Source organism: Nicotiana tomentosiformis, chromosome 11, assembly GCF_000390325.3.
Source record: "Nicotiana tomentosiformis chromosome 11, ASM39032v3, whole genome shotgun sequence".
Lineage (NCBI taxonomy): Eukaryota > Viridiplantae > Streptophyta > Magnoliopsida > Solanales > Solanaceae > Nicotiana > Nicotiana tomentosiformis.
Window position 1 is genome coordinate 63,723,146 of NC_090822.1, and position 15,102 is coordinate 63,738,247.

At 40.6% G+C, this 15,102-nt stretch overlaps 2 protein-coding genes across 2 annotated transcripts; both read left to right on the top strand.

Annotated features, from left to right (window-relative positions):
* The first annotated feature begins 3,805 nt into the window (after positions 1–3,805).
* Positions 3,806–6,809, top strand: LOC138901564 (uncharacterized). Its single transcript, XM_070189335.1, has 4 exons — positions 3,806–4,691; positions 5,229–5,290; positions 5,884–6,104; positions 6,551–6,809. The coding sequence occupies exons 1-4, from the start codon at positions 3,806–3,808 to the stop codon at positions 6,807–6,809; spliced, it is 1,428 nt and encodes a 475-aa protein (XP_070045436.1).
* A 986-nt stretch (positions 6,810–7,795) lies between these two features.
* On the top strand, positions 7,796–8,104 carry LOC138901565 (uncharacterized). The gene has a single exon (XM_070189336.1). It carries the CDS (start codon positions 7,796–7,798, stop codon positions 8,102–8,104), a length of 309 nt encoding a protein of 102 aa, XP_070045437.1.
* Positions 8,105–15,102: the final 6,998 nt, after the last annotated feature.

Sequence of the window (15,102 nt, forward strand, 5' to 3'; positions counted from 1 at the left end):
CTCGGTACTCGCAGATGGGCTTAAACCCCAAACATGCGCACCCATAGCATGTAGCTATCACAAATATAGGCAACTAGTGCCTCAACCAAGTTTAGATAAGATACTTACCTCAAGCAAACTAAATCAAATACCAAGCAAACCAATCGATACTCTAGAAATTCCAAACTGCACAAATCAACCTTCGAATGGCTCGATACTAGCAAAAAGAAACTCAAAAACATCAAATAATGCCTTAGGAAACAAACCCAAGCGATAAAGGTCGAATCTTTAATCAAATACTCAAAGTCAACCAAAAAGTTAACTCGAGCCCGCATCTTGAAAATTGACAAAACTCACAAATTCTGACAACCTATTCGAATACGAGTTTAACCATATAAGTTTAGATAAGATACTTACCTCAAGCAAACTAAACCAAATCCGACCTTAGTTTCATGTTCAAAACTCCAAAATTCATTCTCTTAAGTTCAAGTAAAAAGCACCTAATTTCTTCTCTTCAAATCCTTGATTTAGGTGTAATAATCCATGGAAATGTAAGGCCCCGTAGAATTTCACATAGAACCCGGGGTTTCGTGATGCCAATGTAGGCTTATATGTTTGATGATTGTAGAAAGCGGTACAGACTTTTGGGTTGAATAGTACGTTGGGGAGTTGAAGAAAAATTATTGCAGAACATGGCATTTCTGCGGTCTATTATGCAACCGCAGAACTACTTCGCGGACCGCAGATCCACCGTGGAGTGAAGAAGAATAATGGGCCAATTTTGGAGGTCATTTTGTGGTCAAATATGCGACCGCATAATTATTTTGCGGGCCACACATCTATCACAGAACCAGCATGAGAAAACTTTGAAAGGAGGTTCTGCGGTCCATTATGCGATCGCAGATCTATTGCAGACCTGTCCAGGACTACTCAATTTTTGGGATCACTTTTGCGGTCCCCTTTGAGGACAACATAACCATTTTGAGGTACGGTCTGCGATTGCACACCCGACTTCGTAAAGTTTAAGTTTTGGAAATTTCACCCGATACCATTTTTATAACAAGACTTGGGGAGTTATTTTAGAAGGTTCAAACTACTATTTTAGAGAGATGAAGTTGCTCTAGAGTGAGAAGAGGAATCCCTAAGCTCTTTGTTCATCAATCTTTGCTCAAGTCTTGGAGAATTCACAAGGAAACCTTGCTAGTTGTCTTCTAAAGAGGTAAAGTTCTAGCCTTAGGTTTTAATTTCGAATTTGGGGTAGAAGATGGGTAATGAGGAGTGTGATTCTTGGGTGCGAGAGTGTTATTTATGCGTTATGTACCATCAAGGTTGGTGGGAAGGTTATTGAGCTTAAATAGGTAAACATTGGGTTGTGGGATGAAGGAATCCACACCATAGGAGAACCTTGGAATTATAATGCCTACCTAGTGTTTGATAAAATACTCAAATGAGCTGAACCCCCGAGTATCTTCCTAATTGTGATTCAAATTTGTCATGTCTCTACTAGATTGAAGTTGAAGTAATTTAAGGAAGTCTCAAGTGAGGTATGTTGTCTAAACTCCTCTGGTAAAAATCGACGTCCATGATGTCCTCGTAAGTGGCGATTATGATTGGTTCAATTTATTATTTCTCATGTTCCGAGTATTTCCTAATAAATATGATCATTCTAAAATAAGTTTTGTGTTGAAAGACGTATGTACTAAGAATATGTGCCAAATGTTCCCATCATATCAGGATTCCCTCCGAGAATGTAATCTAGTATGACCAATGTATTAAAGGTGTTGTGATTTAAAAATCATGTTTTAATTGCAAGTTAATATGCCTAATTGTGGAAGAGAAACTCAATGTGATTAAGACTCATATTTCTCATATATACACTTAAAGTTTGATTAGAAACTCCCTTATTGTTGATAATCCATGATGATGCTTGAAAGTTAAATGGGTGAGTATGAAATATGAAATACGACCGTGGTGCTGATAATGATATTACAATCGTGGCCACTCTTGCCAATGAAATGGAAAGAAGTGTGAAAGATTATGAAATGAGCTGAAAATTCTTTAAATAATAAATATTTTGGAAGTACCGTTTAGCCACCGAGGAAGGGTAGGTTGAAATAACTTAACCCCGAAACTACACGTACCGATGTAGGAGTAATTGAGGGGGTAAAATCCCCGTATTTATATGATGAGATTTTTTCCCCTTATATGAGATGAGACTGATGTGTTGAGATATTTCCCCTTAAATGGGATGAGATGATTGCTACCGTGATGTGATATGATGTCGACCCACACAGCATTGTGGTGAGACGACTTAGTCGATCGGGCTGAGATCGGATGCCATGACGTGAACATGGTGGTATTGTGATTAGATGTCTCGGGTTGGGATGGATTGGCCGATCGGGCCGAGATCGGACTCCGTGCTAAAAGCGCGGTGGTGTATCGGTACTAAAAAGATCTCCCAACTTAAAAATATTGAAACTTACTATAAATTTGTCTTTCTTCTTACTTGGTCCTTTAATATTGTTTAAGGCCCTCATTGATTCCATGTTTCCTTTTTATTCTACTATTACTCGTTCTATTGAGAGGGTGATTAGTTTTACATACTAGTACTATTCCATATGTACTAACGTCTCCTTTGCCGGGGGCAGTGCATCTTTAATGGATGCAGGTGGTTCCAAAGAAGGCGGCATTGATCAGTGATATCTTGTATTTCTTGCCCTCTATGTATAGTCTTTTGAGGTATAGCCGGAGCCTTGTTGCCGGCACTATCGTAGTACTCGTTTGTTTCTGTTAGAGGCTCCGTATACATAGTGTGGGTTGTATATTGGTGTTGGGAAAGTCAAACTAGTAATGTCGTATTTGTATCACATATTCCACTTCAAACTATTAAAGTGTATGTATTTTGAGACTTAGTAATGACATAACTGATAGTAATAAACTGGTATTGTTCACATGACCTCTCATCGTCTAATTAATGAAATATATCTTCTCTTTATTCATGGGTGAGTTTGGGTAGAAGGCATTGTACAGGCTTGCTTGACTGGGATATCTCGGTTGAGCACTGGTCGCGCTACCCGAGGTCGGGCGTGACAAGGTTGGTATCAAAGCCTCAGGTTTTAAAGTATCCTAGGATGTCTCGGAACCGTGTCTAGTAGAGTCCTTCTTATCGGTGTGTTGTCGACCACATCTATAATTAGGAGGCTACTTGGGCATTTGGGAATAACACCCTTCTTTGATGTTTTAGATCGTGCGATAGAGCTGATTATAAGACCGTTCCTCCTTTAACTCGTGCATTGCACTAATTTTTAGTATATGGCGCCTAGGAGGAAAGCAAGAACTGGCCAAGGAGCCAATGCCACCCCAGGAGTGGCAGTTAATTCTATACCTGGTGATGCAGGTGAGCACCCTAGGGGTGAGGATACTCCCCCAAGTACTACACCGCCTGATTCTACTACTCTTACTCAAACTGAACCAATCCCAACTGATATTCCAGTTCCACCTCGTGCCTCAGCTTTTGGTCCCGGTGTTTTTTATGGGGACCTTAGGGGAGCCATACAGATGTGGTCTCAGATAGTGGATTCACAGGCCCAGAGATCGAATGTTTCACCTACTTCTTCCAGCTAGCAAGGGGATTCTGCTAGTTCTAGGGTGAACATGTTTCTTTAGTTAGATCCTCCAGTGTTCACGGGTACTAATCCTAAGGAGGACCCCCCAGGACTTTATTGATAAGAAGCAAAAGACTCTCCGAGTTATGCATGCTACTGAGATGGAGGCAGTGTAGTTGGCCTCCTACCGCCTGAAAGAGGTGGCATATTTTTGGTTTGAGATGTGGGAGGAGTCCCGTGAGGAGAGGAGCCCTCCGACAAGGTGGAATGAGTTTGCCGATGCCTTCATTGATCATTTCTTGCCTGCCGAGACTAAGGCAGCCCGTGCCACTGAGTTTGAAAGCTTGAAACAAGGTAGCATGAGTATGTGGGAATACCATATGATATTCGTGTGCCTGTCCAATTATGCTATTTACATGTTTCCCACTATGGAGGCTAGAGTGTCGCGGTTTGTGCATAGCCTCAACCCCTTAGTTATTAATGAGGCCGCTACAACTACCATCTATTCTGATATGAACTATGGGATGATGGCGGCATTTTCTCAAGCCACAGAGACCCTCAAATTGAAGAATAGAATAGAGCGAGAGGGTAGCAATAAGGCCCGATCCGTGGGCAACTTTGGTGGTTCTTCTGGTGGTATTGGTGGCAGGTCGGTATTTAGGGAAGGGTTATCAGGGCCATCCCAGTCCTTTGCTCAGTCTTCGGTTAGTGCACAACTATCAGGGTATAGTCATCAACAGTGGAGCCATTTCAGACTCAGTCAGGGCAACAAGGGATCCTACCATCAGGGTCGGCCTAGAGGGAGATTTCAGCAACAACGGAGGCCCCCATGCCCTAGGTGTGGGAAGATACACTTTGGGGCCTGCCTCATGGACCAAACCATATGCTACGGGTGCGGTATAAGGGGTCATATTCAGAGGGATTGCCGTTCATCCCACCAGAGTGTCGGCAGGGGAACGACACATCCAGCTAGTTCTGTAGCTACTTCATTTGCATCACCTTCACCAGCTCGAGGCACTCTAGCACCCACAGGGCATGGTGCATCTAGGGGTGGTGCACAGACTCCAGGAGGACCCAGCCATTTCTATGCTATGAGGGGTCGTCAGAGTTCAGAGGCTTCTCCACATGTTGTCACAGGTATATTGACTATCCAATCTTGTGATGTATATGCTCTTATTTATCCCGGTTCCACTTTGTCATATGTCACTCCTTATGTTGCTATGGAATTTGGGATAGAACCGGAATAACTTCATGAGTAGTTCTCTGTATCTACTCCGGTTGGTGAGTCTATTATGGTCGCGCGGGGTTATAAGGATTGTATTTTCACAGTGCATGGCCGGGACACCATGGACGATCTCATTGAATTTGGGGTGATTGATTTTGATGTAATAATGGGGATGGACTGACTTTATTCGTGTTTTACCAAGCTTGATTGCCGAACCAGAACCGTTAGATTTGAGTTTCCAAATGAGCCAGTTATTGAATGGAAGGGGGATGATTTGGTGCCGAAGGGTAGGTTTGTTTCTTACCTTAAGGCCACGAAGTTGATCAACAAGGGGTGTATTTTTCATTTGGTCCGGGTTACGGATACCAATGTTGAGGCACCTATACTTGAGTCTGTGTCAATTGCGAATGAATTTTCAGAAGTCTTTCCTGATGAACTCCTTGGGATCCCACCAGACAGGGAGACTGATTTTGGGATTGATGTGATGCCAGGCACACAGCCTATATCTATTCCACCATATAGAATGGCACCGGCATAATTGAAGGAACTAAAGGTGCAGTTGAAGGATTTGTTAGAGAAGGGTTTCATCTGGCCGTGTGTGTCACCTTGGGGCGCACTTGTCCTCTTTTTAAGGAACAAATATGTTACTGAGAATATGTATTGACTATCGGCAACTCAACATGGTCACAATCAAGAATAAGTACCCACTGCCAAGGATAGATTACTTGGTTGACCAATTGTAGGGTGCTAAGTACTTCTCCAAAATTGATTTAAGATCCGGGTATCACCAATTGATGATCAGGGAGCAGGATATTCCAAAAATAGCTTTCGAGACCCGGTATGGGCATTTTGAATTTCTGGTGATGTCTTTTGGGCTAACAAATATCCCGGCAGCTTTCATGGATCTTATGAATAGAGTCTTCAAGCCTTTTCTTGACTCCTTTGTGATAGTGTTCATTGACGATATTCTTATATATTCACAAAGTCGAGAGGACCATGCCGATCATCTCAAGGTAGTTCTGTATACTGTATCAGCACAAGTTGTATGCAAAGTTTTTGAAGTGTGAATTTTAGCTTGAATTTGTCACATTCTTGGGTCATGTCGTCTCCAGAGAAAGAATTAAGGTTGATCCTCAGAAGATTGCAGCTGTGAAGCATTGGCCTAGACCTACAACTCCAATAGAGATTCGTAGTTTCTTGGGCTTAGCTAGGTATTACAAGAAATTTCTAGAGGGGTTCTCTACTCTTGCCTCTCTGTTAACTAAATTGACGCATAAGGCGGTTAAGTTTCAATGGTCAGATGCTTGTGAAAAGAGCTTCAAAGAGTTGAAATCAAGATTGACTACGACACCGGTGTTGACCCTACCAGAGGGTACATATAGGTTTGTGGTGTATTGTGATGCTTCAAGGATCAGACATGGGTGTGTATTGATGCAACATGGCAAGGTGATCGCTTGTGCCTCTAGGAAACTCAAGAATCATGAAAAGAACTATCCAACATATGACTTAGAGCTCGTGGTGGTGGTTTTTGCACTGAATATTTGGCATCATTATTTGTATGGAGTCCATGTGGATATATTCATGGACCATAAGAGCCTTCAATATATTTTCAAGAAAAAGGAATTAAATCTGAGGCAAAGAAGATGGCTTGGGTTACTCAAGGACTACGACATCGATATCCTATATCATCCGGGGAAGGCTAATGTTGTGGCGGATGCTCTTACTGGAAATCTGTGTGTAGTTTGGCTCACTTGGAGGCATATCAAAGGCCTTTGGCCAAGGAAGTTCATTGGTTAGCTAGTTTGGGAGTTCGCCTTGCAGACTCTAGTGAAAGAGGGGTGATTGTGCTAAATAGGGCTGAATCACCGCTTATTGTGGAAGTTAAGGAGAAGCAATACGACGATCTGTTGTTGGTACAGTTGAAAGAGGGGATTCATAGTCATAAGACCATGACTTTTTCTCTAGGCATGGATAATGGTACACTAAGGTACCAAGGGTGATTATGTGTTCCAAATATAGATGGTCTCCGGGAAAGAATCATGACCAAGGCTCACAATGGCAGGTATTCCGTGTACCCAAGCTCTACAAAGATGTATCATGATCTTAAGGAAATCTACTAGTGGAATGATATGAAGAGGAATGTAGCGGAGTTTGTGGCAAGATGTCCAAATTGTCAGCAAGTGAAGGCCGAATACCAAAGGCCCGGTGGGTTGGCACAGAACATAGAAATTCCAATGTGGAAGTGGGAGATGATAAATATGAACTTTATGGTAGGACTACCTCGCACTTCTCACAAGTTCGACTCGATTTGGGTGATTCTAGATCGACTCTCAAAATCAACACACTTCTTACCTGTTAAGGCTACCGACACAACGGAACAATATGCTCAGTTGTATATCAAGGAAATAGTCAGGTTGCATGGCACTCCGATTTCAATTATCTCAGATTGAGTGGCACAATTTACAGTTAATATTTGGAGGAAGTTTCACCAAGGTTTGGGTACTCAGGTGAATCTTAGTACAACCTTTCATCCACACACCGACGGGCAGGCAGAGCAGACCATTCAGATGCTCGAGGATATGTTGGACTCTTGTGTTCTTGACTTCAAGGGTAGCTGTGATGATCGTTTTCCACTCATAGAATTTGCCTACAACAATAGTTACCATGCTAGCATTCAGATGACACAGTTCGAGGCTCTATATGGTAGGAGATACAGATCTCTCATTGGGTGGTTTGAGGTTGGGAAGCAGAGTTGATAGGGCCAGACCTCATGCATCAGGCTATGGAGAAGGTTAAGATCATTAAGGAATGGTTGAAAACTGCTCAAAGTCATCAGAAGTCCTATTTGGATGTTCGTCGTAGGGATTTAGAGTTCAAAGAGGATGATTGGGTATTCTTGAAGGTTTCCCAAATGAAGGGTGTAATGTTGTTTGGTAAGAAAGGAAAATTGAGTCCGGGGTATGTCAGACCGTACGGAATCATTAAGATGATTGGTCAGGTGGCTTACAGGCTTGAGATACCTCCAGAGATGTCCTTAGTGCACCCGGTGTTTCATGTATCTATGTTGAAGAAGGTAGTTAGAGACATGGCACTCATTGTTCCGGTTGAGACTATTAAGGTTAATGAAGAATTGACTTATGAAGACATTTCAGTTGCCATTATTGATGGGCAAGTCCGAAAGCTGAGAAATAAAGAAATTGCCTACGTGAAAGTGCTATGGCGAAACCAACAGGTTGAAGAGGCCACTTGGGAGGCTGAGGAAAAGATGAAGAAGTACCCTCATTTGTTTGAATAACTATGTATTTAGGTAGTTGTGCTCTATAAAAATGTTAAGAGCTTACCTTCCATGAATTATGTATCACTTGTACAGTTGATGTTAAGGGTATTCCTTTCTGGTAATATATCGCTTATGACGCCACAATTGGTGTTGTTTTCATGTTATTTTACGTTATTGGATTATGTATATGTTATTAGGATTAGTTTCTGAGATTCTCTGACAGGTGGATAGGCCCAGTTATAGGGGATATTCTGGCAAATATTTCGGAAATTTAAGGAGTTAGTCAAAATTTGGAAATGCTGGTATGTGAAGTAACAATTGGGTCACATTGGATGCTAATGGCGAATTTTGACCCTCATTCGAGGACGAATGATCTTAAGTAGGGGAGGATGTAAGGCCCCATCGAATTTCACATAGAACTCGGGGTTTCATGATGCTAAGGTAGGCTTATGTTTCTGATGATTCTAGAAAGCGGTACAAAATTTTGGGTTGAACAGTGCGTTGGGGAGTTGAAGAAAAATTATTGCAGAACATGGTGTTTCTGTTGTCCATTATACGACCGCAGAACTACTCCACAGACCGCAGATCCACCGCGGAGTGACGTAGAAAAATGGGCAAATTTTGGAGGTCGTTTTACGGTCAACTATGCGACCGCATAATCATTTTGCGGGCCGCACATCCATCATAGAACCAACATGAGAAAATGTCGAAAGGATGTTCTGTGATCCATTATGCGACCACAGAACTGATTTTCGGACCGCAGATCCATCGCAGACTTGTCCAGGCCTGCCCAATTTTTGGGACAACTTCTGTGGTCCCTTTTACGGACCACATAACTATTTTGTGATACGATCTACGATCGCAGAACCGACTTCGTAAAGTTTAAGTTTTGGAATTTTCACCAGATCCCATTTTTATAATAAGACTTGGGGGGTTATTTTAGAAAGTTCAAACTACTATTTTAGAGAGAGGAAGGTGCTCTAGAGTGAGAAGAGGAATCCCTAAGCTATTGTTTCATCAATCTTTGCTCAAGTGTTGGAGAATACACAAGGAAACCTTACTAGTTGTCTTCTAAAGAGGTAAGGTTCTTGCCCTAGCTTTCTATTTCGAATTTGGGAAAGAAGATAGGTAATGGAGAGTATGATTCTTGGATGTGAGAGTGTTATTTATGCATGCATGTACCATCAAGGTTGGTGGGAAGGTTATTGATCTCAAATAGGTAATGGGGAGTATGATTCTTGGGTGTGAGAGTGTTATTTATGCATGCATGTACCATCAAGGTTGGTGGGAAGGTTTTTGAGCTCAAATGGGTAAACATTGGGTTGTGGGATGAAGGAATCCACCATAGGAGAACCTTGGAATCATAATGCCCGCCTAGTGTTTAATAAAATGCTCAAATGAGCTGAACCCTCGAGTATCTTTTTAATTGTGGTTCAAATTTGTCATGTCTCTACTAGATTGAAGTCGCTAGGATTTACGGAACGTTGTAGTAATTTAAGGAAGTCTCAAGCGAGGTATATTGACTAAATTTTAAAAATAGAATTCCATGTTGTCCTCGTAAGTGGCAATTATGATTGCTTCAATTTCTTGTTTCTCATGATTCGAGTACTTCCTAATAAATTTGATCATTCTAAAATAAGTGTTGTGTTGAAAGACGTATGTACTCAAAATATGTTCCAAATGTTCCCATCATATCATGATTCCCTCCGAGAATGTAATCTAGTATTACCAATGTATTAAAGGTGTTGTTATTTAAAAATTATGTTTCAATTTCAAGTTAGTATGCCTAATTGTGGAAGAAAAACTCAACATGATTAAGACTCTTATTGCTCATATATACACTTAGACTTTGATTAGAAACTCCCGTATTGTTTAAAATCCATGATGATGCTTGAATGTTATAGTATGAAATATGAAATATGGCAGACGTGCCAAGAATGATATTACAATCGTGGCCACTAGTGCCAAGGAAATGGAAAGAAGTGTGAAAATACTTTAAATAATAAATATTTTGGGAGTATTATTTAGCCACCAAGGAAGGGTAGGTTGAAATAACCTAACTCCAAAACTGCACATGCCAGTGTAGGAGTGATTGTGGGGTAAAATCCCCATGTTTATATGATGAGATTGTTTCCCCTTATATGGGATGAGACTGATGTGTTGAGATATTTTCCATTAAATGGGATGCGATGATTGCTAGCGGGATGTGATGCGATGTCGACCCATACGGCATTGTGGTGAGACGGCTTAGCCGATCGGCCTGAGATCGGATGCCATGCCGCGCACATGGTTATGTTGTGATTGGATGTCTCGGGGTGAGATGGCTTAGCCGATCGCAACCATGTCCCCACAATCGCGATGAACAAATTCCAATAAGCTTACCCAACTCTTCCAGATAGCCTCTAATATAATAGCTATAACTTTTGTACAGAATTTCAAATGACAAATGGTTTAATCTTTTTAAAACTATACACAAAGGGCTACAACTTTCATTTTTGGATCATCTCCAAGTTCCTTATAGATTTCAAGACATAAGAGTCCGAAGTCAGTCATGTGACAGCAGAACTTCCTATATGCGATCGCGAGAATGGCTTCCGTGCTCGATAGAATGGCTTCCACGCTCGCGATTCAGAATGCCCAAACAACCATTTTCTCTTCACGAACGCAACCCAAAGTCCATGATATGATGCACACCCATGTAGCCAAAAACCAGTAACTAAAAAAGGCCTAAAGATGGTCTGAAACCACCCCAAAACTCACCCGAGCCTCTCGTGACCCCGTCCGAATATACCACACGAACATATTGAAACCCTTAAAACACTATTCCGGGGTTGTTTCCACAAAAGTCAAACATCGGTAACATTTCCATCTTAAGCTTCCAAACTAAGAGCCAATTAATCCAAATCATTCCAAAACCTCCCCGAAACTAAACCAATCATCCCCACAAGTCATAAAATTACACACATACGAGAATTTTAGAAAACAAGGCTCAAATACACAAAACGACTGGTCAAGCTATTATATTTGCGAAGCACTAAAGCTCACTGCCCAGAACACCTCCTTCGCGAACACGAATGGCGTCTTCCGAATGTGAAGGCCAAATTTCACCCCTTTGCGAATGCGACCTGCACCCTTGTGAAAGCGAAGTCCTACTACCCAGCTCTACCTCCTTCTTCGCTAACGTGGCTGCCCCTCCTTGAACGCAAAGAGAAAAAAACTCCCTATCTCCCAAATCTTTCATCGCAAACACGATGAACCCACGTGAACACGAATAACATAAGACAATAACAATAATTTGATGTTTCAAAACTCATGGGAATGGTCCAAAACCACCCCCGAAACACTCCCGAGCCTCCCAGAACCCCGTCCAGTCATGCCAACAAGTTTTAATATGTTACACCCCATGTTTTTGTACGTGAAAGTACGTCCTAAATCAACTGATGTAATCTCAGAAATGAGATCCTCTTTGAAAGTATATAAAGCGATTTAATGATGTTACACCCCGTTTTCGCAAGCCTTTAAGAGTTAACATTCGGGGACGAATGTTCCTAAGGGGGGAAGGATGTTACCCCACGTATTTCAGACGTTACTGTCATTATAAGGTTATCTAATGTAAGATCAAAATGGATGAAATCCTTCTACAATGATAAGGAAATTTTATCAAAGTCTTAAGTAAGTTAATATGAATGAGACTTGGGAAAAAACAAATGAGATAATTATTACATTCTGTGCATCCCAAAGTGACGTATAATGAATATGAGACTTGTTTATTATTATTTTAATGAGTTTAAAGTCATAATAATACTATATATGATGTTTTGATATAAAATATAAAGTTTGAAAAAAATCAAATTTAACTTACGAAAAAATCGAGTTAAGATTTGCCTTGTAATGAGCCTTTTTGAGAAATTAAATATTTAAGCTTTATGATGTCATTTTGGGATATATCTCATACCAAAATGAATGTCTTGGAACCTAATTTCCAATGGTCCAAACCATTTATTCATGCGACATTGGGGTAGAGGAATAGGAATTTTTAAAATAGGGTTGCCAAGTCACATCGCCGCACTTTGGAGAAACTGACAGGTTTATAGGCCAGGTTGCGAGGCAGTTTTCTCCCAATTTGTTGAGAGTTACAGGGAGATATTTATATGGAATTAAGTCCCCGTGTGTCTAGTTTCCAACTCTATAAATCGTTTATTAATACTATATCGGAGTAGAGAGATACAAGCGTCCGAAATTGCACCGCCCAAGCTGCCAAGCAAGCAGCTTACCCACCTGCTTGGAAAATTGAGGCGGTGGGCTTATAAGTGATCTTTTACCTTATATATCTCGTCAATATATAGAGAACACTTAAATCAAAACACTCTCAAGCTCTCCAAGGCTTTTCCAAGCAAGATCAACATCCCTTTCACGAAATCAAGAAGCGATAACATTCGAAGGATCCCTACGACGTAAGTATCATTATACTTCCTCTCTTTTTATTTATAGTTTTAGTTTTGGAAGGTACTTCATGATTAAGAAAACACCTACTTTCTGTATTTAAGTTTTTTAAATCTCAAGGAAGGTTGATAAAGTAGTTTTCTAATAGTCAGAACTCACAGAACGATAATCGGAAGCCGTGAGTTCGATTTATTCTACTTGTAGTGGACTGTTTTGTTGTCCACTCATGCCGGCCTCTTGTGCTGCTAATTTATGGAGTTTGAAAGGATAAAGGGCGTGGAGAAATGCCACATGTTCTAGGATAGTGGGCTGATCGCTTGTGTATAAATGTCATACCATGCATAGGTATATGCGTACATAGCATCATCAAGCCTCTGAGGGCATCCTATCATATCATCTCAGCTCCATGGGCGAAATCATCAACGTATACCAACTGATCAGGTGGTGGTGCGTATATAACTGCATAAAATTTTCCCATACCCCATATATATATAATATACATGTATATAATGTCATCTGATCATGGGTCATTGTATATGTATAAATGAATGCAATACATAAGAAGTACGTCAAAACAAACTCTCGGGATGTCATAAGATCAATATGCCTTCGGTTAATATCATGAAATAAACTTTATCAACTTACATATTTTCTGAGACCCATGAATAGACGATATAATAATAGGACACATGGGGAATCAAGAATACGAGCATCCCTATTACTTCTAACAATAGAGTCATTTGTGAAAGTTCCGAATTTTCTCGTTTTGTTTGTATCATATGGATCATGCCAAGAGGAAAGAAGGGATAGCTTCAACATACCTTATAGAAATCTGTCCAATAACAATGCGAAATGCAGCTCACTTCACCTTAATCTACAACAATGACAGTGAAGCTATTGTCAAGCTACGAATGACTCTCTCATTTAAATAAAGAAAGTAACTTAATTTGTAACAAAATGGACAACATTTCCTCTGATTTTACTGCTTCCTTAAGCCTACTATAGGCGAGAAAACAACACAATACAATCAGCAACTCAAAAACAACCTAACTACAATTTGGGACCTTAAATACAACAAAAAGCCCAAATATATCATAACACACCCAATCAACAAGTTATCAATTAGCCTGAAATTGCAACAACAAGCGACCAACCCACTATCCTTGCACATGTGGCATTTCTCCATGCCCTTTATCCTTTCAAACTCCATAAATCAGTAGCACAAGAGGCCAACACTAGTGGACTACAAAACAATCCACTGCAAGTAAAATAAATCGAACTCACGACTTTCGATCACCGTCCCGTAAGTTCTGACTATAAGGAAATGAATTTATCAACCTTCCTTGAGATTTAAAAAGCTTAAATACAGAAAGTAGGTGTTTTCTTAACCATGAAGTACCATCCAAAACTCAAACTACAAAAAAAAGAGGCGGTATAATGATATTTACATCGTAAGGATCGTTCTAATGTTATCACTTCTTAATTTAGTGAAAGGGATGTTGATTTTGCTTGGAATTTCTTGGAACATTCTTGGAGAGCTTGAGAGTGTTTTGGTGTAATTTTCTCTTTATATTGACGAGATATACAAGGGAAAAGGTCACTTATAAGCCCACCGCCTCATTTCTCCAAGCAGGTGGGTAAGCTGCCTGCTTGGCAACTTGAGCGGTGCAATTTTGGACTCTTGTATCTCTCTACTCCGACATCGTATTGACAAATAATTTACAGCGTTGGAAACTAGACACATGGGGTTTTAATTTTATATAAATATATCCCTGTAACTCTCAATAGATTGGGAGAAAATGGCCTCGCAACCTAGCCTATAAACCTGCCAGTTTCTCCGAAGTGCGGCGATGTGACTTGGCAACCCTACTTTAAAATTTCATATTTCTCTATCCGATATTGTATGAATAAATGGTTTGGACCATTGGAAACTAGGTTCCAAGTCCATCATTTTGGTATGAGATATGTCACAAAATAACATCATAAAGCTTACGAATTTAATTTCTCAAGTGGGTAGCTACAAAACAATCTGATGTTATTCGTGTTCACGTGGGTTCACATGTTTGCGATAAAGGATTTGGGATCTAGGGATTTTTTTCTCTTCTTGTTCAAGGAGGGGCAGCCACGTTAGCGAAGAAGGAGGTAGATCTAGGTAGTACGACTTTGCTTTCGCGAGGGTGCAAGTCGCATTCGCAAAGGGGAGGGGGAATTTGGCCTTCACATTCGAAAGACGCCATTCGTGTTCGTGAAGGAGGTTTTCTGGGCATTGAGCTTTTGTGCTTTGCGAATATAACAACATGATCGGCCGTTTTGTGTATTTGAGCCTTGTTTCCAGTTTTAAAATTTTCCGTATCTATATTTATGATTTTATGACTTGTGGGGATGATTGGTTTAGTTTCGGGGAGGTTTTGGAATGATTTGGATTAATTTCCTCTTAGTTTGGAAGCTTAAGATGGAAATGTTGAACGAGGTTTGACTTTTATGAAAACGACACCGGAACGGTATATTAAGGGTTTCAATATGTTCGTGTGGTGATGTTTGACTTAGGCGTATGCCAGAGATTGAATTAGGAG

Bases quoted from the DNA above. Each gene is read 5' to 3' on its own strand.
- LOC138901564 (XM_070189335.1), top strand. From the start codon at position 3,806: ATGTGGGAGGAGTCCCGTGAGGAGAGGAGCCCTCCGACAAGGTGGAAT. The intron at 4,692-5,228 runs GTTCAGAGGCTT...ATGAATTTTCAG, and splicing joins TGCTATGAGGGGTCGTCAGA to AAGTCTTTCCTGATGAACTC. The intron at 5,291-5,883 runs GTGATGCCAGGC...TGTGAATTTTAG, and splicing joins AGACTGATTTTGGGATTGAT to CTTGAATTTGTCACATTCTT.
- LOC138901565 (XM_070189336.1), top strand. From the start codon at position 7,796: ATGATTGGTCAGGTGGCTTACAGGCTTGAGATACCTCCAGAGATGTCC.